The following is a 22660-nucleotide window of genomic DNA, read 5'->3' as shown; positions in this document are numbered from 1 at the left end:
CTGTATGGGAAAAAAAAATAGACTCACTTCATTTTAAATAGAAAATGATTCTATGTTTTCAGAGTCAGTGAAGGAATACAGCAGCAAATTGTTCAAAATGAAAATAATGTTTTAGGCCGGGCGCGGTGGCTCACGCCTGTAATCCTAGCACTCTGGGAGGCCGAGGCGGGTGGATTGCTCAAGGTCAGGAGTTCGAGACCAGCCTGAGCGAGACCCCGTCTCTACTAAAAATAGAAAGACATTATATGGACACCTAAAAATCTATATAGAAAAAATTAGCCGGGCATAGTGGCGCATGCCTGTAGTCCCAGCTACTCGGGAGGCTGAGGCAGTAGGATCGCTTGAGCCCAGGAGTTTGAGGTTGCTGTGAGCTAAGCTGACGCCACGGCACTCACTCTAGCCTGGGCAACAAAGTGAGACTCTGTCTCAACAAAAAAAAAAAAAAAAAAAAAAAGAAAATAATGTTTTAAAAAACAGCATATGTGGGCCGGGCACAGTGGCTCACGCCTATAAATCCTAGCACTCTGAGAGGCCAAGGCGGGTGGATCGTTTGAGCTCAGGAGTTCGAGACCAGCCTAAGCAAGAGCGAGACCCCCATCTCTACTAAAAAAATAGAAAGAAATTATCTGGACAACTAAAAATATATAGAAAAAATTAGCGGAGCATGATGGCACATGCCTGTAGTCCCAGCTACTCGGGAGGCTGAGGCAGGAGGATCGCTTGAGCCCAGGAGTCTGAGGTTGCTGTGAGCTAGGCTGACACCATGGCACTCACTCTAGCCTGGGCAACAGAGTGAGACTCTGTCTCAAAAAACAAACAAACAAACAAACAAAAAAAACAGCATATGTGGTTGGGGTCCTAATGTTTTTGGAAATTCAAACACTTCAAACCAAAGTAACAAAATTTCACTAGGAAAGTGAAAGAAAACCCTGAACTGAGCCAACATCCCCCTGACTCAGGCTCCTTGACCCTCAATACTGCATGCCATTTTGGGGATAAACCGCACCACCTCCAACACGGCAACAAAGCTTTCAAATTAAGCTCCTTTAAAGCCTCTCCCTTCAGCCGGCTGGTCTGTCTTTTAGAGACACACCCTCTGAAGAAGGGTAATACTGAACCTGCATGGGGAAGGCTTCCCTTTGCAGCTCTGATTGGGTTACAGTCTACCTTCTGAGTATGAGTCAAGACTAGTCAGAAGAATCCAGCAAAGTAGTTAAATAAGGAGAGTGATGAGATTGAAAAATAACAACTTAGGCTCTGATAATCCACCAATTAGACTGAACAAGTGGGAACAGATAATCTATTATAGTGTCAACTAAAGAAAAACTAAGACTTTTAAAGAGTTAATGTTAGTTTTATTTAGAAGTCTTACTGAAGATTGTAACCTGGGAGAATCTTTTAGAGAGTTTTTGTCAGACTACTCCAACACAGCATTTTAGTTTACAGGTTTTATGCAGGCAGTGAAGATTTAGTATGTGCAAAATAAAAATATTACATCAAAATTTTGGTGTAAGAGTAAATCTGGTTACAGCTTGCAGGGGCATAGTAGCTAACCTTGGCTGGCATTATCTTATGTGTAAGAAAAGGCAAGGACCAGGGTCATTTATGTTTTTAAGGAGTATAATGCCTCAGGCAAGAGATGTGGAGAGGTGTGCTCTGTCTTGTTTATCATCTTTAAGGCATTCTTTCGGAGAGCTGCATTTTGTAACAGAGACAATGGGACTGCAAAATTATGCTGGCAAGCAAACATGGCTTCTTATGTTTGCTCCCTTGTCTCACAATAGCAGTTGAAAAGTAGATTGCTTGCTTCAGATTCTCAAAAGCCATTGTGGTAGGCAGCCTCCAAGATGGCTCCCTATGGCCCCAACTTCCTGCTATTCACATCCTTGTGTAGTGTCCTCCCACAATGTAGTGGGGTTGGTCTGTGTCACCAACAGAAGATGGTAGAAATGACGGTATGTCACTTCTGATATTAGGTTATAAAAGACTGCAGCTTTTGTCTTAGTCACTCTTTCTCTCTCTGTCACTCATTCTGGAAAAAGCCAGCTGCCATATTGTGAGGGCACTCAGGCAGCCTTGTGGAGAAGCCCATGTGGTGAGGAACTAAAGGACCCGGTCAAAAGCCACATGAGTGAGTATAGAAGCCCCAGTGACTTCAGGTCCAGCTGACACCTTGACTGCAACTTCATGAGAGACCCTGAGCTAGAACCAGCCAGCTGAGCTGCTTCCTGATTCCTGACCCTTAGAAAATGTGTGAGATAATAAATGTTTATTGCTTTAAGTCACTAAGTTTTGAGGTAATTTGTTACATACCAATAGATAAATAGAGCCACAGACACCACGCTTTGTGCTTGCTGAGGAAACCTAGAGAGAGCAGTAGAGTAGAGAGAGGGCTGACAGGGCCTGTCCTGACTCTAGACGGCCTGGCCTCAACTGCCATTCTGGCAACGGGCTGTGTCACAAGGCTTTAGAGGAGTTTCGTAGACCTCAGTTTCTCCACAGTGCCACACTGTGACCAAAGGAGAGTGAAGCAAAACGACTGCATCCCGTGGACATCCTATTGTGAAGGATACAGGGCTAGCCAGGAGAAAGAGGCCTGGCCCCAGGCTCCATCTCAGCACCTCCAAACTCCCATGCGACCATGGGAAAGTTTCATAATTTTTTTTAGGCCTTTGTTTCTTTATGTATAAAATGGCTACAGTATTACCTTCTTGTGTGGTTAAAATGGGTAGAATAGATGTGAAAGGACATTGAAAGAAGAGTTCAACCTGCTGCACAACTTCTAGACAATATCATCATCATCATCTTCTAGATCATGATCATCACCACTTTCTACTCAGAGATGGAGTGTGAGGGTTTAGATTTTATATCACAGTCCCTGCTATCAAACGTGAGGTCACTTGGGGAGACTTAAAGACTACACCACAAGTATAATATTCAAATTCAAATATTCCCTGGGGCCAGGTAGACAGCATAAATGTGTGGTTCAGGTTGGGGGATGGGGGGAAAATGGTGTGGCCATGGCAAACAAGAGAGTTCATGCCCTCCCTAAAAGAAATTTTAAAATATTGTTGAGGGCCAAGCAAACCAAGTCTGCCTACTGAATTTGATCCACCAAACACCAAGTTGTGATCAACCCCAATAACCTGCACCATAAGCAATAAAAGGCTAAGGATGGGGAGATTATATATATCCTCACCATATCTTTTGCAGATGCTAGAAGGTTCTGTGAATAGTCTTCCTCACACATACATTCATTCAATCCAGAAATGTTTATGGAATGCCCACTATAAGAGCTATATACTAAGCTGCATACCAATCTTGTTATACCAAATTTTATACCTTAAATCCTTCTATTTTATGCCCTTCCAAGTTTGGGTTATTTGTATCAGTACTGTATTTGCTGGTAAGGCAGATCCTCTATCTTAAGAAATGAGTTCTAGTCCCAAATTCACAAATAAAGAATTATTATAATAATAGCATATTCATGAAAAGCAAATTACTTATCTTGGCGTTTAACATCCTTGTAACTATTCCTGTACTTTTAATGTCAACAGAAAAAAAGTAATGTCTAAGTCTGGCTGATACGGTAAATTAATGTTAATAACAGTTTTGACACTAATAGCAAGTTTTAAAAGGAAAAACCTCTAGTCTCTAAACTGGGTTTCATTTCTTAAAAATCACCCCGGCTCGCTGTCACCAGACTTCCCAAGAACAATTCCAGCTACCATTTCGCCTTTGCTAGGAACCTGAAACCACTAGGGTCTATAAAGTTTCTATGAAATTATATTTTTCCCCTGCCTTTGCTCACTCCAGATGTAGAAAACATCCACCCCCCTCAGGATACAATACCAGGGTTTCTCAGCAGAGACGCATTTCTGAATCCCTGTAAGCAAATGAATACCTACACGGATTCATTAAAAACCACTAGCTGTTTCTTTAGAGCCTGAAACTGAGTTGTGAAAATGTGAACTACTAAAATACACACTAGAGTAAATAAGAAATTTCAGACTTTATGTCATAGAGACCTGAGAACAGGGTCCGCACTTCGTCTATCTGTGTGTTCTTCCACAGTGTCGTGCATAGACAAGAACACTAATAAATGTCCCATGAATTAAATTATCTCAGCTGAAAATTTTAATAGGCCTGTGGAAAATGAAAAGGAGGCCAGCCCCTGGCTCCTGCACTCTTGCCAACTCTTTCTAGAAGTCATTGAGGGCTCATACAGCCCTTGCAAACCTTCCACCCTTCTCAGACTCAGCTGATAGGTCATAGTTGGCCTACAACACCTACGTCTGTAATCACTTAGAGATCACTACACTTTAAGCAAAGCATCTCTTCCAACTTCCCAAATGTTGTTCTTTTTCTGTTACTGATTAAGTGTTTTACTTTTAGACAATCTTATAATAAAGGAGCTCAAATAAACACAGGCATCAGTGACAACCCATCAATAAAGTAATTAAGTCAAAGTAGATTTTGTTAGTGACTTCTCATATCATAATAGGAAGTCCAGGCTACTTTAAAATCAGGGACATCAAGTGGAATCCTTTCTTTTTGTTTTAAAAGGAAAGTTAGCTTTAAAAGTATCTCTTTAATAGAACCCTCATCAACTCCTCTGGCAATACTAGTTATTTACTTGGGAAGACCATTAAATACCAATGGAGTACAAGGAAGTTTCCAGAATTTTCCTTTCCCTTTCTGTAGTTATCATTCAGAGTTGTATGCAGAATTTAGGCAAGGAGACCCTCTACATTTTCTCTTTCAGTTTTAAGGTTCAGATCCTGGCCTCAGTCCCCCAAGACTTTTGTGCCGTATCCCAACACTTGCCATGGAAAAATGGGAAAATCGAGGCATCATGGGCATAAATGCAGGGCAAAGTCTTACCTCTTCTCTCTCTTCCAACCAGTGAAAAAACAGGGTTCCTGGCAAGAAAAGCTGACTGAGGCAGCTACATTTCTTTGGATTCTCCTCCCCAAAACATAAATGCCAGTGGTTGGTCCAAGAGCCCATTGGCCTTGTCTTACAACACGAGCTCTGTGCTGCCACGGACCCACTATACCTTTACTCCCAAACTTTGCATCGTCTCCAACTGGGAGACGGGGATGAGCTATGGAATCAACCCCTGCAATAATAGACACTCAATTACCAAATAGCTCCCAAGCTCTGGACGAGAAATAGAAATAGAGATCAGACCTGGCTTCGGGTGCTATTGGGTGCCATACTGAGGGCTAAAGCAGAATAAGGAAGTGACATGGACTTGAAGTCATGCCCAAAGCAGAGGCCACATAGCGAACTGAGATAAGGGGCATCCTTGAGTGGCTCCATGAAAAGAAGGATAAACTGAAAACACCCATTACTGCAGGGCCAAGTGAAATAATTACATACCCATGCTCCATCAGGCCCAAACAGTTCTAGAAAGTTGCCAATGAATTCCCTTGACTTCTCTTCCCACTTTTGAATTAGATCATGACTCTTTTCTTCCACCCTGTTCACAAATTCCTTTGATCTTTCCTCCACGTTCTTGACCTTTTCCTTCATCTTGTCTACCTGGTTCTGGAAACGGTACTTCTTTTCCTGGTCAAAATTTATAAGAGAAAGAGACAGATTTACCCAAGAGAACATGAGAGAGATCAATCATTCACACTAACGGTCACATGTATTTCAACTTACATTTGTTCCTCACCTAAAGAGTCAGGACGTTGCCATTTCCCAAGGGCTAGGTTGATGGGAAAGCACATTTCTTATAAGAAAAGTCACATGTCATTAATCCATTTGGATATGTAAAGGAAAGTACAAGTGGTTTTAATATTTTCTTGCTTTTAAATGTCTATGAGTTGAATTCACTTATATAAGAGAGGAATAAAAACGACATAATTATCTTTTATTATGGGTAGATGTTGGGCAATATCCCCACTAAATTCTGCTGGGACATAAAGAAAAGCATGAATTGTGTGCAGAATGGCCGTTCAGAGGCTGCCTGATTCTCTGTTTTACTGGGACATCGTTAAAACCAATATTGCTTGAAGTAAGTGGGCCATTGACTGGGTCTTAGAACCCATGTGTTATACTAAAATTTTCACCGTAATGATATTTTTCACTAAGATAATTGAATTGCCTCGATTTCCTTGATGAGAAAGAAAACTTTAGTTCTGCTAGCTTCTCTTGACTTGGATTTTTTTTCTCCTTATAGCTTTTCTGCAGCAATGCTCTCTACCTGTGTGCCTAGAAGCCATTGTATGTTGGGAGAGTCGTGTGTTACCACTAAACCTCAGTTTTCTCATCTGTAAAATGGGGATAATAATTATCCCTACCTCATAGGGTTGCTGTGACAATTAGATAAGAAAATGCACACAGGCTTATGCCCATAATCCCAGCACTTTCAGGGCTGAGGTAGGAGGATCGCTTGAGGCCAGGAGTTTGAGAACAGCCTGGGCAATATAGCAAGATAGCAAGACCCCATCTCTAAAAGAAATTTAAAAATTTGCTAGGCTTGGTGGCTTGTGCCTGTAGTCCCAGCTACTCAGGAAGCTGAGGTGGGATGATGGCTTGAGCCCAGGAGTTTCAGGCTGCAGTGAGCTATGATCGTGTCACTGTACTCCAACCTGGATAACAGAGTGAGACCCTGTCTCAGAAAACAAACAAACAAACAAAAAATAATGCACATAAAGTGCTTGGCACAAAATCTGGCATTTAGTAAATGCTCAATATGCATTGGCTGTTTCATAAATATAAAGTGGCATAGGCATTTATCTGTGTTACCTGGTGGGAGTGGTATCAAAACTATGAAAATATCATGAGATAAAGGGTCTTCCCTCATGAAATCATATGTTTTCTCCTAAAGTAGAAATAAGGCTTATCATTTTCCTTTACTATGTGAGATTAAAGTTCATTTCATATTTCAGAATTTCTTGAGACACCTGGAATATTGCAAAACTGGGTCAAGATTCCCTGACTTAGACCTTCCAAACCTTACTGCAGACTCAGGGTATGGTGTGAGCTATGTGTGCTGCCCCTGAGCTATATATACACACACATTTGCTATGGGAAGTCACTCTGTCTTCCACGACTTACCATGTGACCTAAGGTGAGTTGTTCAACCTCTCTGGGCCTTTGTTTCCTCATCTCTATGTTAGATATAGTCGTTATGCCCACCCTCATAGGCTCATTGTAAGGATTAAATGAGATAATCCAAGTAAAAACTTAGATGGGCACATGAGCTCTTGTTAGCTGTTGTCTTATATCATCCTTTTCTCCAGTTCATTCTGCACTGGAAATAGTTACAACATACAGCTCTCAAGGCAGCACGGAATAGTAGGATGGGCACTGGACTGGGAGTCATGAGCCCAGGAGGCTGCAGCTGCCTGCACCTGTCCCTCATCTGATGGACCTTGGCCAGGTCCCCTCTCTGGGCTCAGCTTTCCTCATCTCTAAATGGAGGAACTTGGACTGGGTGACTGATCCCCATCAGGACCCTGCCACCTCTGAGGTTCCATGATTCATCTACACGCCCATCCAACACATTCAATTTCATCTCTGAGCTGCGGCCAGGTTTGTGGTCACAGGAAGGCAGCGAGCGCATCAGCACTGTCTGCACGGTTCCTTGAGCTAAGTGGCTTATCTAAAGGCTGTTTAAAGAGAGTGAGCAATAACTTTTAGAAATGGCTTGACATGCTTGGATGGTTGACTGAATTCAATTTAAAAGAACAGACAGTTTAATTTATTGAAATAACCAGGGCTTTATTCTCTATAAGATACCAAATAATCACTTTGACTGAATTATATTCAGCCACTTATTCCGGTGCCACTCGAACCCGACATTTTCCATTTTGTTGCCCAGCTTGTATGAAGCCACAGAGCCTGCATTTCCAACACTCCCTGCTTCGTGAGGACAATTAATATTCACTGATTTACAATTAATGACCCCCCTCCTATTTTGAAGGTACCGATGATCAATTGCATGAGCTGCTGGATAATTATGGCTATACATAATTTTTAAGTATCTAGTTTTGTAGACAAATCACCCTTTGAAAATACAGTATCTATTTGGGGGACTGGAATTCTGTATGTTTGGAGGGTTCTTGTTTGAATATGAAATGTCAGCCTCTCAGAGGCCAGGCAAACACAGTTGACCAGAATCACTAACATCACCTCCAGCAACTGGGCTGCCCTCTTTGCTTTGTAACAGCTTGTTTTGCTTGTTTTAAAGATTGTTTTAACAATTGCTCTATTATTAAACTAACAGCAGTTCTGTGGGAACAATATGGTAGAACTACAGAAGGAAGCCAAAGACTTTAGACTTCATTTAAGCAGCTATAATTTCTTTGGACAATAAAAAAAAAACGGCTGTTAAGGTTTCTAATGCACATCTGTAAGGCCTTAATAAAATGAAAATTTTAAAACGTGAAGACAAAAAAGTTTTCTCTGGGTTTAGCTTTTCCTTGTCTCTGCCCTCCTTCCTATCCTTTGAGCAGAAGACAAGTCTTGCCTTTCACAAGGGGCAGATGTCCCAGAAACCCTTCAACCAAGTCTGAAAACTCTGAAGAAGGAGGTTGGGATGTGGGGAGGGAAGTGAGGAAGCTTCTTTATAAAATGTGAAGCTCATCACCTGCGTTCTTTGGTTAACTTATGTTACCCCTTTGGATATTGGTTTCCTCATCTGTAAAATGGGGATAATAATACATCATTGGGTTGTTATGTGGATTAAATGAGACAATAAATGCAAAGCATTAAGAACACTGCATAGAACATAGTAAGCACTCAATAAACAGCAGCAGTGGTGGTCGTAGTGGTGTGACATGGTTGTCTTGAGAGGGTGTATGGTGGCACACTTACATTTATGAAGCTGACATTCAGTTCCTTGGCTGTGTACCCTCTCTGGAGGTTGCGCCGAGCATAAACATCATAGTCACGGACAATTCTGGTGATGATGTCTGATGTTGAGATGCCTTCTGTTCTCTGTGTTGGAACAAACATCCCTGTTCAGGTAGGAAAGAGGAGATAAAAAGGAAAAATTAAGATCGCCTTGGTTGACCCATTTCCTTTAATGGCCCTCCTTTCCAGGGCAAACTTGGAGCTCCTGGGTGTGCCAGTGAGGCCTTCACATCTGGCTCCAGCTGTCTCTTCTAGCCTCAGTTCCATACACTTCCTCCCTACCATAAACGCTGCGTGTTCACCTTCCGGGACCTGTTCCCAGGATGCACCACGCACGTGCCGGGCTCCTGGCGTTTGCTCATGCTGAGCCCTTCCTTTCTGCCCTGGAGACCCTGTCCCTGCCCACATCAACTGCAGAGCGCCTCCTCATCCTGCAAGGTCCAGATTCAAGGTCACACCTCTGGGAAGTCTTTTCTGACATCACCAGGCAGAATGCACAACATCTAGGACATAACTTGTCTACCATGAACAAACATATTTTTAATACCTGCCTCCATGTAGAAAGTGAACATTTTGAAAGAACAGACGATGCCTTAATTGTCTTTGCAACCCCAGCACCCAGCTCAGTGCTCCTGTGTCCAGCACACGAAAAGTGCTCAATAAATGCAAATTGAGTGAGTGAATGAAGAATAACAACTGAGTCAGCGAATTAGATCACGGCAACTTCTCTTCTTCCCCAAGGAAGTCTACATCATGTTACACTGAAGGAAAAAGAAGAAAAAGTGTACTACTTTTGTTGTCTCTGATCTAAAGACATGCCCATGGAGGTGCTAGATGATTTTATCTTTCTCTACTCTGCACGGTGGTTTCACTGCTCAAAGGCCCTTTCAACTAGAATATGTGGGACTGAGTAAAAATAAACAACCACAGAGGATGCCGGGTTCTAATAGAACTTCCTCAAAGTCATCAAAGATATATTTGTGTGTACCACCCAAAATACGACTATAAATAAAGAAGTCACAAATATTAACAAAGACAATCATCGGGTTTATTCTCACAGTTCTGTTGTCAACTGAAATGACATGTTATTGGCCACTGAGATCTTTCTACCTAATATCATTAGGGCCACTCAATCAGATATCAGGCGTGCGACGGCATGATAGGCAGGGCCTGGGGACAAGGGCACTGGGCTCTCGGTTTGCAGACTCGGGCAAATCGCTCAAACCCTCTGAAGGCAAGTTACTTAACCTTAGTCTCCTCAGCTGAGAAAGAAGTGGCAGGACAAGATGACCTGGGACTCCCCTGTGCCATTTACCTCTCCCTCACTCTCCATATCCAATTAAGTTCCCAATCTACTTCTTACACGTTCCCCTAATTCACCCACTTTTCTCCATCCTCTATCCTAAACCAACCCAACACCATCTTGTTCAGAGATCACAGCAAGAGCCTAAATACCAGTCTCTAACGATGTCATTTTGTCTGTCTCAACCCACAAAGCAAGATCCACACCTCTGGACTTACAGTCGAATCCTTAACTGGGCTCTGCAGCAGCTGGCATGATCTTGGCCACACTGGACTTCTTTGGTGTCCTGAAATTGCTGGTTCCCCTCCCCTCACTCTGCCCCAGACACAATCTCTACCTGGTAACTCTGGGTCATCCACTGGGTTTCAGCTTTAGTGTCACTTCCTCAAGGAAATCTCTCCACCCCAAGAGTAGGTTTTCCTGGTTGTTATTCCTTCCCATGGGCCACTTCCTTTTCCTTCAAATACTGCAAGATCTTTCTAAAATAACTTGTTCAGTAACGGTCTTCCCCACCTGACTATAAGCCACATGAGGGAAGGGAACACACCTTTCTTGTTCGTTTCTATATTCTCCGCACCAGCGACAAACAGGCACGACAGGAATATTTGTTGAATGAATGACTAGATGATTATTGATCTCTAAGTGCCCTTTGAAATCCAGTTCTCTCTGAATGTTTCTGTCTTGCAGCCCCAACCAGAGTGTCCCTTTGGAGCTTACTTTTGACATCATCTACAAATTCACAGTACCAGCAGCAGGGTAGCGCTGCTGCTGTTACTGACAAAGCATCCTGTTTCTAATGTTCTGTGGCTCAGAGGACAGAGTTGGGATTTGCCACTAGGCCAAACACTTCTTTTTATCCTTTCTAGGAGGGCAGAATCTAACACAGAAAACCAAATAGAAGGCAGAAGGTGCAAACATCTAAACACATGGACATAAATTGCACCCAGGCTGGCCAGCTGTGCAGGGGGCCCTAGTGGGTGGCGGAACCCTGAGTGATCCCAAGCTGGGGGGCCTGGGATGCCACCCCCACATTGGTAGGAGCAGCGGGGAGCTTCGTGGTGAGAAATCCATTTCATCTTTCAGCAGACAGATATTTTACCCACACCTCTGCTGCTGAAATATTAAGACAATCCTCTAGCTACTAATGGATTTTAGCAAGTCATTTAGACATTAGTGACACGAGCTCCCCCCTTCTTTAAAGCCAGAGGTGAGTGTTTTGAGTGTGTTTGAGTAACTGAAAGTAGATTTGGGCTTGGGGAGAGATTTGCTTTGGCTGGTTGGGAGGTAGGTCTCTGAAAGAAGCCAAGCCCTCTGTTGACATAATGAGGCACCCAGCTTCCTCCAAATCCTAATTATTGCTCTGCTAAAAATATTCAGTAATGAACATGATCAGAGAACCTTTTTTATCATGCTTTTTAGAATTGCAGCATTTGGTTATGGAGCTATTTTAAGAAGCTGCAAGCACATGTTAATGAAGAAAACTTGCAACAGTAGTAGGCAATATTAGAATGGTGATGAGTAATGCGGACCTTACAGTCTATTTAATTTAAGCTCCATCTTTTCATCCTGCTTTGCTAGAGGATTTTGACATGTAGCTCTAACAAGCAGAGCAGAGTGTTGTAAAGCTTAATTCATGCCCTTGATATCTCTGGTTTTGTTTAATGTGATTTTTTACTTTCAAAATAAACCATGATTAGAGTGTAAAGCCAAATGTGGATGCTCAGGCCATTTGTGAGCATCTTTCTCCCACGGTGAACTCTGGCCTTTTCTATCTGGGCCCCAAAGAGAGCTTTACTGTGACTCTCCCTCCTGGTAAGGAATCAGCAGAGCAGATGAATGGATCATAAGGAAGAGTCCTTGTGCGTATGAAAAGTCACACATAGGCTTATGCCTGTGTTCCCAGGGCAAGTAAAAGATCACTTGAGTATTCAATATGGAAAGAGAATTGTGGTGGATTAAAGATGGCCACAATTCCCTTCCCCTTGAATCTGGGCTGGCCTCGTTGACTTGCTTGTACCAAATAGGATGTCACATAAGTGACCCAGTGCAACTTCCAAGACTAGGTCAGAAGAAGCCTTATGGCTTCTTTCAAGCTTGCTTGCTCTGTGGATACTCCCTCTCAGCTGCCATGCTGAGAGGCCCAAGCAACATGAAGAGGCCATGTCTAAGCGCCCCAGTGACAACCAAAACTGAGTTCCTTGGCCGGGCGCGGTGGCTCACGCCTGTAATCCTAGCACTCTGGGAGGCCGAGGCGGGTGGATCGCTCGAGGTCAGGAGTTCGAGACCAGCCTGAGCAAGAGCGAGACCCCGTCTCTACTAAAAATAGAAAAAAATTATATGGACAACTAAAAATATATATATAGAAAAATTAGCCAGGCATAGTGGCGCATGCCTGTAGTCCCAGCTGCTCGGGAGGCTGAGGCAGGAGGATCGCTTGAGCCCAGGAGTTTGAGGTTGCTGTGAGCTAGGCTGACGCCACGGCACTCACTCTAGCCTGGGCAACAGAGTGAGACTCTGTCTCAAAAAAAAAAAAAAAAAAAAAAAAAAACTGAGTTCCTTGATGACAGCCAACATCCAAGGCCAGCCACATAAGTGTACCATCTGTGTGTCCCACCCCTCTTGAGCCTTCAGATGATGGCGGCCCCCACCAACATCTGACTGCAACTGTTTGAGAGACGCCAAACAAGAACCACCCAGCCAAGCCCCTGCTAAAATCCTGCCCCACCAAATCATGAGCAAATTAAGTGGCTCTTTTAAGTCACTAACTTTGGGAGTCACTCTCTTATTCAATAATAGGGACACTGGATTACTGGAAAATGCTGGACCCGTTCCTACACCTAAACAATTGGAACTTGACATTTTACTCCCTAAAATCAGGAATGCAACTTATTATTACCTCACTGGAAGCCACTCGCCCAGAAAGAAAACCACTACCAAATGCTTGTTCCTATACTACCAGGTAGCTGAAGAACTATCTCCCCAGGAAACTCTGTTTCAATTAACCCTGGAGGTAACTCACCTGGACCAGAATCCCTGCTCTAGATCCTTGCTACTCTAAGTGAGGTCTATGGACCTGCAGCATCTAACAACCTGGGAGCTCATTAGGAACGGGACTCTCAGTCCCCACTAGACTTACTGAATCTGAATCTGAATTTTCACAAGATTCCACGGACAATCTGTAGGCACATTTAAGTTTGACAAGCACTAGTGTATACCAGGTCCTTATGGCAATTTTAGGAAAGCAGCGGGTGGTTCACAGCTCAGATCTTACAAAGACTTAAAAAGGTATTAATCACCCCATGCCATACCCATCTTGATGTAACTGAGGCATCAGCCAGTTTCTTCTCCCCCTCCCCCTGCTCTGCGTTCTTCAGCAGCCTTCCAAGTCTGAAGTACATGGGGTTTCCTTTCTTAGAACTCCTAAAAATAAGATTGCGACTTGAGAATGTCAGGTGTCCCATTCTTATCCAATGCTCCTGACCTCTGAGGGAGCCCTTGTGAGAGGATGGTACAGTCCTGACCACCATCCCTGCTAGGGATGGCGTGGAGCTTCCCAGACTTGCCCCCGAGGGGTGTGAACCAACAAAAACACCACTGGGGAGAATAAGTACATTCTATGTAACAGAATAAGTTTCTGAACTATTATTCAATGCTGTTTTCACTTCTAGGGGACATGTCTCTCCTAAGGCCCTGTTCCCACTTACACTGAGACCTTCATCACTTCACAGGGGAGGTCGATGTAGCTGAGAACACAGGAGACCGTGTTCAGCCTTTGACTTCTAAGACAGGCTCCTTTTAAGGCTCGTTTGAAAAACAAGAGTTATGAAAGGCAAGGATGTCACTGGGAAGAGCCAGGCTTTGAGGAATACAAAAAGGGTGTTCTAAATCCCAGAATGTGTCGCTTGCATGATTAAGAAGCAGAGGCTGGGAAGACTCAGGGTACAGACTGTTTGACTGTAAGCCCTACAGTGGGAAGGCATGAAATGAACCAAGGGGCTGTTTTCTGGCCTCCAGGAAGAAGAAAAGCTCCTCCTTGGTTTGAGGGAAGGAGCCCAGAGAGGGATCAGGAGGCAAGAAGCAGAAGTGAGAGAACAGGAGCAGGTTCTCTTACTCAGGTTCAAATCTCAAGGGCAGGGGCAGGGGCAGGGAAGAAAGAGACCCCTTTAGAAAGCCCAGAGCAGGGAGGGCTGACACCCTGTTTAGTGCCAGGAACTTTGGGAAGAAATCATCTCACAGAGGTCAACATGCGGAGGTTTCGGGAGAGCATTCCTCCTGGTGGGCAGGTCAGGCAGGGCCTGACATGGCTCCCTCCCACTGCCCGCTTTCCTTTGCCCTCCAGTAGATTATGGAGGACATTCTAAAATTTCCTGGGGACTTTCAAGAGGAACATGGAAGGCAGCTGAGAGATCTAAGATCAGCATGACTGCTGGGTGGCACACCTGTAGCACAAGAAAGGGAATCCTACAGCTGAGGCTGTGGCCAGGACAGGCCAAAGCAGAGGGTGGCTGGGGAACGGGTAGAGGAGATGACTTGAGTGTCAGAGGCTTTGAGAGGGGTCTGCTAGGCAGGGGTGATGGCTGAGCGGGTCTTGGTACCCTATAACTAAAGGTCGGCAAGAGCCAGATCCCTGTCCCATGCCAGGCCAACATATAGGCCCCAGACACTTAGATCACCCCAGGAAACAAAAGCAAAAACTTTACACGCTCTAAGTATAAATCTAGGAGAGTCTGAATGACTACAAATGTCAAGCGTGTTTTTTTTCTGTAAGCTGTGGAAATGGGGGCTCCTACTTAGGTTCAGTTACAGAAACCACCCCCCCCAGTTGCTCCTTCCTGCACAAGGAACCTGATCATGGCACTTCCGCTGCCTCAGAGCGGTGTTTGGCTCCATGTTACAAACAGAAGTTAAGTGAAAACCAACCCGCCCTGCCAGTCTCCATCTCTACCTTCACCTCTACACACCCTCCCCTACATTAACATTTTCATTTTCTCCAGGTATGCTGTGTTCCTTCAGACAGTCCCACCTTTGGACATAGCTCCCAGCCTGTTGTGTATATCCCACCACAGGTTTATCATATTTTGGTGTAATTATTTATGTCTGTCTCTGCTCTCTCTCTCAAGGGTAAGGGCTGTGTCTGATTCATCTTTGTATCCCATTTTCCCTCAGACAATTCCTCGCTTGTGAGTGCACTCAGGGGGATTTGTGGGTTAGCCAATGACAGTCAAAACCATCCAAAGATGAAATGGGCTTCCTTGGGAGGCAGGGCGCTCCCCATCACGGGAAATATACAAGCATCGGTTCTACCAGGAGCTGGCAATGATGCCAAAGAAGGAGTAGGAGCCTGGGTTAGTGACACTTAGGAGCCCATCCTACCTTAAGAGTCTGAAGGTCCGTGAGTACCAGGAAAAGGCTCTAGCAGCAACAGGCTGAGAGTGGAGAAGGGTGGGAGCAAGCTAGGTAGAGTTCCAGTGGTCCCCAGGAGTGGGGAAGATGGCTGTGATGGCAGGTGTCAACAATGGGGGCAGCTCTAGTATAATGTGAGGTACATTAGATTTCTTGAAATCCCTAAGCATGTAGTAACTCACTGGAGTATCTGTACTTAACATATGTAGGAAGGTATGCACAGATGCACCTACAGTGCCTATAGATGAGATGCATGATAGATAGTAAAATAGCAGAAAATAAGCCAAGTTATTAAAATGTTTATCCTTTCTTTGTTTGCCTCTGCATGTGGTACCTGGCGATATCACTCTCACATAACAGGATGACACTAGAAATATGGCAGGACCGACTTTGGAGATAAGGAGTCCAGATTGTTAATTAGCTAGTTATCTGTCATTTTCTGGAAGGAAATTGCTTTGGAGTATAAAAAAATTTCAATATCAAGACTTAATTATGAATGGGGAAAATGATTGCCCTTTAAGCCATAGGGTCCTGTGATTTTAGTCTGATAGCCCTAAAATCAAGACTCAGACCTGAAGTTGAGTGCTTTGGTGCTCAGGTTAATTCCTGTAGAAATACCTAAATGGTGTCTGTGCTATGACTGAGCCTTAGCACATGTCAGCAGAGGCCTGTAGAAGCTGCTGGGAAGACACCTGAAGTTCCAACTCCCCAGATGTATATGCTGCAGGTGTCCTAGGGCAGATGTCTCTTATTACACCCGATTACTGTGACGTGGCAGACAGGTGAACACAGGGGAATGCCTCACCTGCCTCCTTTATATGCTTGTAAACATCGTCAGAGCCAGCAGAAGAATACGGGATGTCATCATGAGCCACAAAGTCGATCTGTTGAAGAGAGAGAAGAGGGACGTCACCACTGGGATGGATGTGCATGTCTGCGGGTCTGAAGGGGACTGGTGATCCCAAAATGCCTTTTCGCAATAAGGCAGTTGCCTGTTATATTTATAGTGTGGATCCGAATCCTTGGCTGAAAGGCATCTGCAACTGTCTCCATGTCCATGAGAGAGTGGGAACTAGAAGAATAAATATTTGGTTTTTCTCCTTTGCTGGTCCCTCTTTCTTCTCTTACCTCTGACAACAGGTTTTCTTGGCCTCCTTTTGCCTCTAAACTTTCTCTTGAGAGAACTCATTCATTCTTTGGATTTTAGTCACTCCTGCTATGATGAGAAACCCAAATCTCCATTTCCTATTCCATTTATGGCAATATGCCCTCACACTTAGGTTGTGGTTTTTGTTTGTTTCTTTGTTTGTCTATTTTGTTTTGTTTGAGACAGGGTCTCGCTCTGCCACGCAGGCTGGAGTGCAGCGGTATAATCCTAGCTCACTGCAGCCTTGAACTCCAGGGCTCAAGCGATCCTCCTGCCTTAGCCGCCTGAGTAAGGTGGGACTACAGGTGCATGCCCCCACTCCTGGCTAAACTTTTAAAAATTTTTTGTAGAGACAGGGTCTTTCTGTGTTGCCCAGGCTAGTCTTGAACTCCTGGCCTCAAGCACTCCTCCCACCTCAGCCTCCCAAAGTGCTAGGATTATAGGTGTGAGCCAGTACTCCCAGCCTAGGTTGTATTTTATACTGTAAAAATGAATTCGTCTCTTTTCTCATTTGATCCTCATAACCACCTTGTGAAGTGGGTAGGAAATATATTAATACCTCCGTTGGGACATAAGGTGCTGAAACTAGACAACTTGTTAGATTTGCCCAAAGTCACACAGCTTGCTAGTAGTTTGAAGATGGGTGTGGGCTGCCAGGGAACCCAGCCAGGCTTTCTGAACTCCCACTGCAGCCCTCTTTTCTTTCATCACTTCTTGCTATCGCTTTAAAATCAACCTGTCCTGTTGACATTTGGAAGCTGAGAAATAAAAAGCTATCCAAGAGAGTATACAGGAAAAGTTATTTTGACTAGAATACATTTTAAATGTTCAAAATCAGGTTGCCTTGTATTCAAGGAAATAGGTCTTTAGTGTTTTAAAGTGCATGCAGTGTGTGTGTGCATGTGTGTGTGTGTGTGTGTGTGTGTGAGATTGTGAGTGTATTTGTTGGTTTTGTTTTGTCTCCATGAAACATAATGACCACTAAGAAATACATGGACAGCTCACAAGGTTACATTTAATATGTGCTTAGTATGAGAGTTCTTACTAGATCACATAACTTAAAACCCACTGATTTTTCTGAAAGCTTCTCTGTTAGTATAAATTATGTTAGAAGTTGTGAGGGTAAGGGAAGTGTGGGCCATTCATTATATCATCTCAGGTTGCAGAGGTATCATGTTAAACATATTTCCATTTGACTTTAGTTGAGCACCTGCTTATCTTCCAGTGAGGCAATTTAATATTTGCCTGAGAATCGACATGGCTCAGAGTCTTTGAGTCAGTGGTGTGCATGTGCTCCTCCCTTAACGGTACAACTAATAACTGATGTGGTGTCTCCACTGAGAGGCCAGCGACACCTGGTTGAACAGGTTGTAGGCACCAGGACATTGACACAATTATGCTAAGATAGTATTCTTATCCAGTTTTGAATCTCAGGCTTCCCTTTTTTTACATTTAAATAAACTCTCCAACCATTTGTAAAATGCAAAAAAAAAAAAAAAGAAAAGTTAAAAAAAAATCAACCTGTCCTGAATTTAATTCATCCTCCTGAAAACTGGTTCCCCCCGCGCCCCCCCCCCACCTCCCCGCTTAGGGCATCTTTGTTTTCTAAGTTTACCTAGACCCAAAACCTTAGAATTGGCCTTCTTTCCCTACTTCTTTCACTCACCATAGCACACAGGTCACAGGTTCCATTGGGTGTGTGTGTGTGTGTGTGTGTGTGTGCACTTGTGAATGTGTGAATTTCCTCGCTGTAGGTTCTCTCCTCTCCAAGCCATCCTGCTGTTTCATGGGGTATCCTCCTTAAATAGAGTTCTCTTCTGGCATCCTTATGCTTGCTAATCTTCATCCATTTCCTAAGACATCAAGTAAACACTCCTTGCCTAGCTTTCAAAGCCCTTTACAATGGGGCTTCACTCTACCTTGAAAGAAAGGTAATTTAGAGTAGTGATTTAATTTGCCTGGCTGTGATTCCCTGCCCCACTATAAATGCTTAACTAGCTATGTAACTCATAAGTTGGTGGTAAGGATTCAATCAGGATTTCTCAACCTCAGTACTAGCGACATTTGGAACTGGACAATTCTTTGGTGTGGAGGGACTGTTCTGTGCATTAGAGGATGCTTAGCAGCATCCCTGGCTTTTACCCACTAGATGCCAGTATCACCCCTCTAGCTATGACAACCAAAAATGTCTCCAGACATTGCCAAATGTTCCTTGGGGGCCAACTCACCCCCAGTTGAGAATCACTGGATTAAATGATATAATTACGTAAAAGTGCTTAAAAATGATAACTAGTACACAGCAAGTACTCAATAAATGTTTATCATTATTATTATTAATTCTATTTGCAGTATGCAAACTTAGTTCTTCCTCCTCTTCAATGTATAACAACAACTTCTCAGGGTAGCCATGGAATTGAATTTGATTCAAATAATAAATAGCAAAGCCCTTAGCACAGTGCTGGGCACATGGTAAATACTCAGTGAATGGCAGCCATCATTATCATTATTAGTACCCACCATAATGCCCAGCACATGTTGAATATACAATAGATACTTAGTAAAAATGTGGTAGTGATTACTGGAAGTAAATCATATTGTAGTTTTTCCTTTTTCTTTCTTATTCTTGCTGGGAAATTGTCTCCTCTGCTATTACCCATGCACATTTATCAGTGTTCTCTATTCTCTTCTGCATCGTGAATTTAAAAATAGAACAGAAAATTCTTAGAACAGCTTAATCTTATTTTTTTTGTACTGCTTATAAAAGGAAAGAATAGCTCCTAATGCGGGGATGGTAGAGAAATACAAAGCACGTAATTTGATGCAGATCAAAAGAATTTCTCATGTTTTCAACTAATAAAAATCTTATGTCAGTAGGAATCTCAGGGTCACAAAATCATAGATATAAAGTTCTTTCATTAAAGGCTGGCCCCTGACCTTCTGGATAAGATGTGTGTTCATTTGTTCCATGAAAAAAGATGCCTATGAATCTATAAGCACCAATAATAATGGTGGTGATGGTGATAATAACATTTTTGCAGCTCTTGCTATGAGCCAGCCAGTATTCCAAGTGCTTTACTTAGATTACCTCATTAGATCCTCAAAATGGTCCCACGAGGAAGAGACTGTTATCATCCCATTTTACAGTTGAGATAAGTGAGTTCCAGGTGGTTAAATATCTTATTCAAGGTCTACAGTTAGGAAGAGATAGAGGCAGGATTTGGGCCTAGTGGTCTAGCTCCAGTGCCCACACTTGAGGAAGTGAGGGGATCCCAGTCCCCAGGCTTGGGTGGAAGAGAGGTGCTACAAGAGACACCACACAATGGTTCCTGAAGTTCCCCTTTTTAGAAACTTGAAGAGTCTTTGGGCTTTCTGCAGTCTCGGCTGCAGAACCAGACTCCCTAATAATCCTGCTACTTAGAGAACATGGGAGAAGGAGAAGTACCTTGTGTTTTTCCAGAAACTCTGGAGTGAGTGTCCATGGAGCATCTCTGATTACTTCATCCACATAGCGACAGTGTCTGAGAGCCTCGTATCTCTCTGCTTCATTCATCACGGTGAAACCTTTGAATTTGTGGGTCAGATCATCACTGCAAACTGAAACAGGCAAACGCATTAAATGCTGTTACCTAGTCTAGGCCCTGTTCACAGCCACCCTGGTGCAGACACGGCTTCTTCAGCAATACAAAAGGAACACAGCCTTGCTAGGTGCTTGGCATAATCAAACTTAGTTTGTTACAGGAACAAAGGACCGGGAGAGTGAAGCAAGCTGAAATCCACTGGCAATTCAGAATTTCATTTCAGTGCTAATTACATCTGCATTCTCCACTGAGGCTTTTATTAAAATTATTCTCCACTCTACCTAATATGACTTTCATATCTTTTTATTTTCCTATGCCAGCTCTCAGTGAAAATTACTATTCAGAAATAAAATGACCAAATGAACAGAGAAGAGAGAGAGAAGGAGAGGAACCAAGAGGCCTGAATTATAGAAGGGTTGAACAATCAGTTCCAATTCTTTTACTAGTTCATTGTACTTAACAACCCAAGTGTGACTCTCTCTCTCTCTCTCTCTCTCTCTCGCACACACACACACACACACACACACGCGCGCACACACTCTTCTGTTGCCTGGACTGAGGTCCAATCACTGCACATCAGGTCACACAATTAAGAGGAGAAAGTCATAAAATAGAAGGTCTGATCTAGCAGAGCTCATCCTTCCTATTAATATATCTCTTATCCTTCCTAAATCTCAGGCTCCTGAACTCTCAAATGGGGATTCTAATATCCACTATCAGCCTTAGGATTTTTTTGAGGATTTACATGAAAGTGTTTTAAAATAAACTGGACAATGAATATTATTCTCCATCCTATCTTTTGGTTGGCCAATGCAGCTCTCCTAAGGTTTCCTATATGTCAGAAAGAAATGTCATTGTGAGTATAGTCTTTGTTTAATCAAGATCTTGTGAGAGTCTTGCTGTAGCCAGTCAGAACTACCCTGACTGCTCCTTGCAATGAGAATTTTTTCTTATTTGATTTATTGTAATTGTTTTTTTTTAATTTCAGAATATTACAGGGGTACAAACATTTTAGTTACATAAACTGCTTTTGTACCGTTTGAGTTAAAGTTGTAAGTGTGCCCATTCCCCAGATAGTGCGCATTGTACCTGTTAGGTGTGAATTTACCCATCCCCTCCTCCCCCTCCCACCTGCCTGATTTCCAGTGAATATTATATCTGTATGTGCACATAAGTGTTGACCGATTAGTTCCATGGAATACTACTTAGCCATAAAAAATTGGTGAACTAATATCTCTTATATTAACCTGGATGGAACTGGAGCCCATTCTTCTAAGTGAAGTATCACAAGAGTGGAAAAACAAACACCACATGTACTCACCATTATATTGGAACTAATCAAGGTATTTTTTTCTTTAAGGTATTATTATGTATACACAATAAATTCACTAATTTTAAGTGTACAAGATGTGGCTTTTCAATTTTAAAAAATTTTAATTGACACATAATAATTGTACATATTTATGGGGTACAGTGTGATGTTTTGATACATGTATACATTGTATAACAGTCAAATCTGAGTATTTAGCAATCTATCACCTCATACCTTTATCATTTCTTTGTGGTAAGAACATTCAAAATCCTCTCTTCTAGCTATTTTGAAATATACAATACAATATTGTTAACCATAGTCACCCTACTGTGCAATAAAACACCATCACTTATTCTTCCTATCTAACTGGAACCTTGTACCTGTTGACCAAACTCTTCTTGTCCCCTACTGCCTCCCCTCCCCAGCCTCTGGTAACCACTGATCTACTCTACTTCTATGTGATCAGCTTCTTTAGATCCCATATGTGAGTGATTATATACACAATAGAATACTATTCAGCCATAAAAAAGAATGAAATCCTGTCATTTGCAGCAACATGGATGGACCTGAAGGATATCATGTTAAGTGAAACAAGCCGGAGACAGAAAGACAAATACCACATGATCTCACAAGATGGGTCTTAAAAATAAAAATATGATCATTTTCTTGGAACCAAATAATGGCCCACATCCCAAACCAAATCTGACCACAGAGTAAGTGCGGCCAATGATCACACTCAGCATCCTTGGAAAACCACCTATTGTAGTCCCTTCACACACTCTGCCTTCAAACCATCGGCAAAACTGCAGGCTCTGTCTTCAAAGTGCACCCGGAAGCCACATCCTTGTCACCACCTCCATTGCTCCCACCCTGGCTTCCTCACCATCCCTCCGGCAGATTATTGCAGTGGGCTCCTACCCCGTCTCCTGATTCCAGCCTTTCCCACTCACAACAGCCTGTTGTCATCAGCCAGAATGAGCCTGTTAAAACCTGTCACACTGCGTCATTCCCAGCCTCAGAATCCTTCCCATCTCCCTCAGAATAAA

General features: G+C 43.0%; 1 protein-coding gene across 1 annotated transcript in view; it reads right to left on the bottom strand.

The window, feature by feature from the left end:
• The window catches only part of PCYT1B (phosphate cytidylyltransferase 1B, choline), a 79272-nt gene that overhangs the window by 6444 nt on the left and 50168 nt on the right, over positions 1-22660 (bottom strand). Inside the window, exons 4-7 of the mRNA XM_069463814.1 lie at positions 20167-20318; positions 16383-16461; positions 8833-8975; positions 5386-5574 (exon numbers count right to left, since the gene is read on the bottom strand). Of these exons, the coding sequence (XP_069319915.1) occupies positions 5386-5574; positions 8833-8975; positions 16383-16461; positions 20167-20318 (563 nt within the window). The remainder of the gene's footprint in view (positions 1-5385; positions 5575-8832; positions 8976-16382; positions 16462-20166; positions 20319-22660) is intronic.

Source organism: Eulemur rufifrons, chromosome 30, assembly GCF_041146395.1.
Source record: "Eulemur rufifrons isolate Redbay chromosome 30, OSU_ERuf_1, whole genome shotgun sequence".
NCBI lineage: Eukaryota > Metazoa > Chordata > Mammalia > Primates > Lemuridae > Eulemur > Eulemur rufifrons.
Note: the sequence above shows the minus strand (reverse complement) of the source record. Positions and strands in the feature narration are given on the sequence as shown.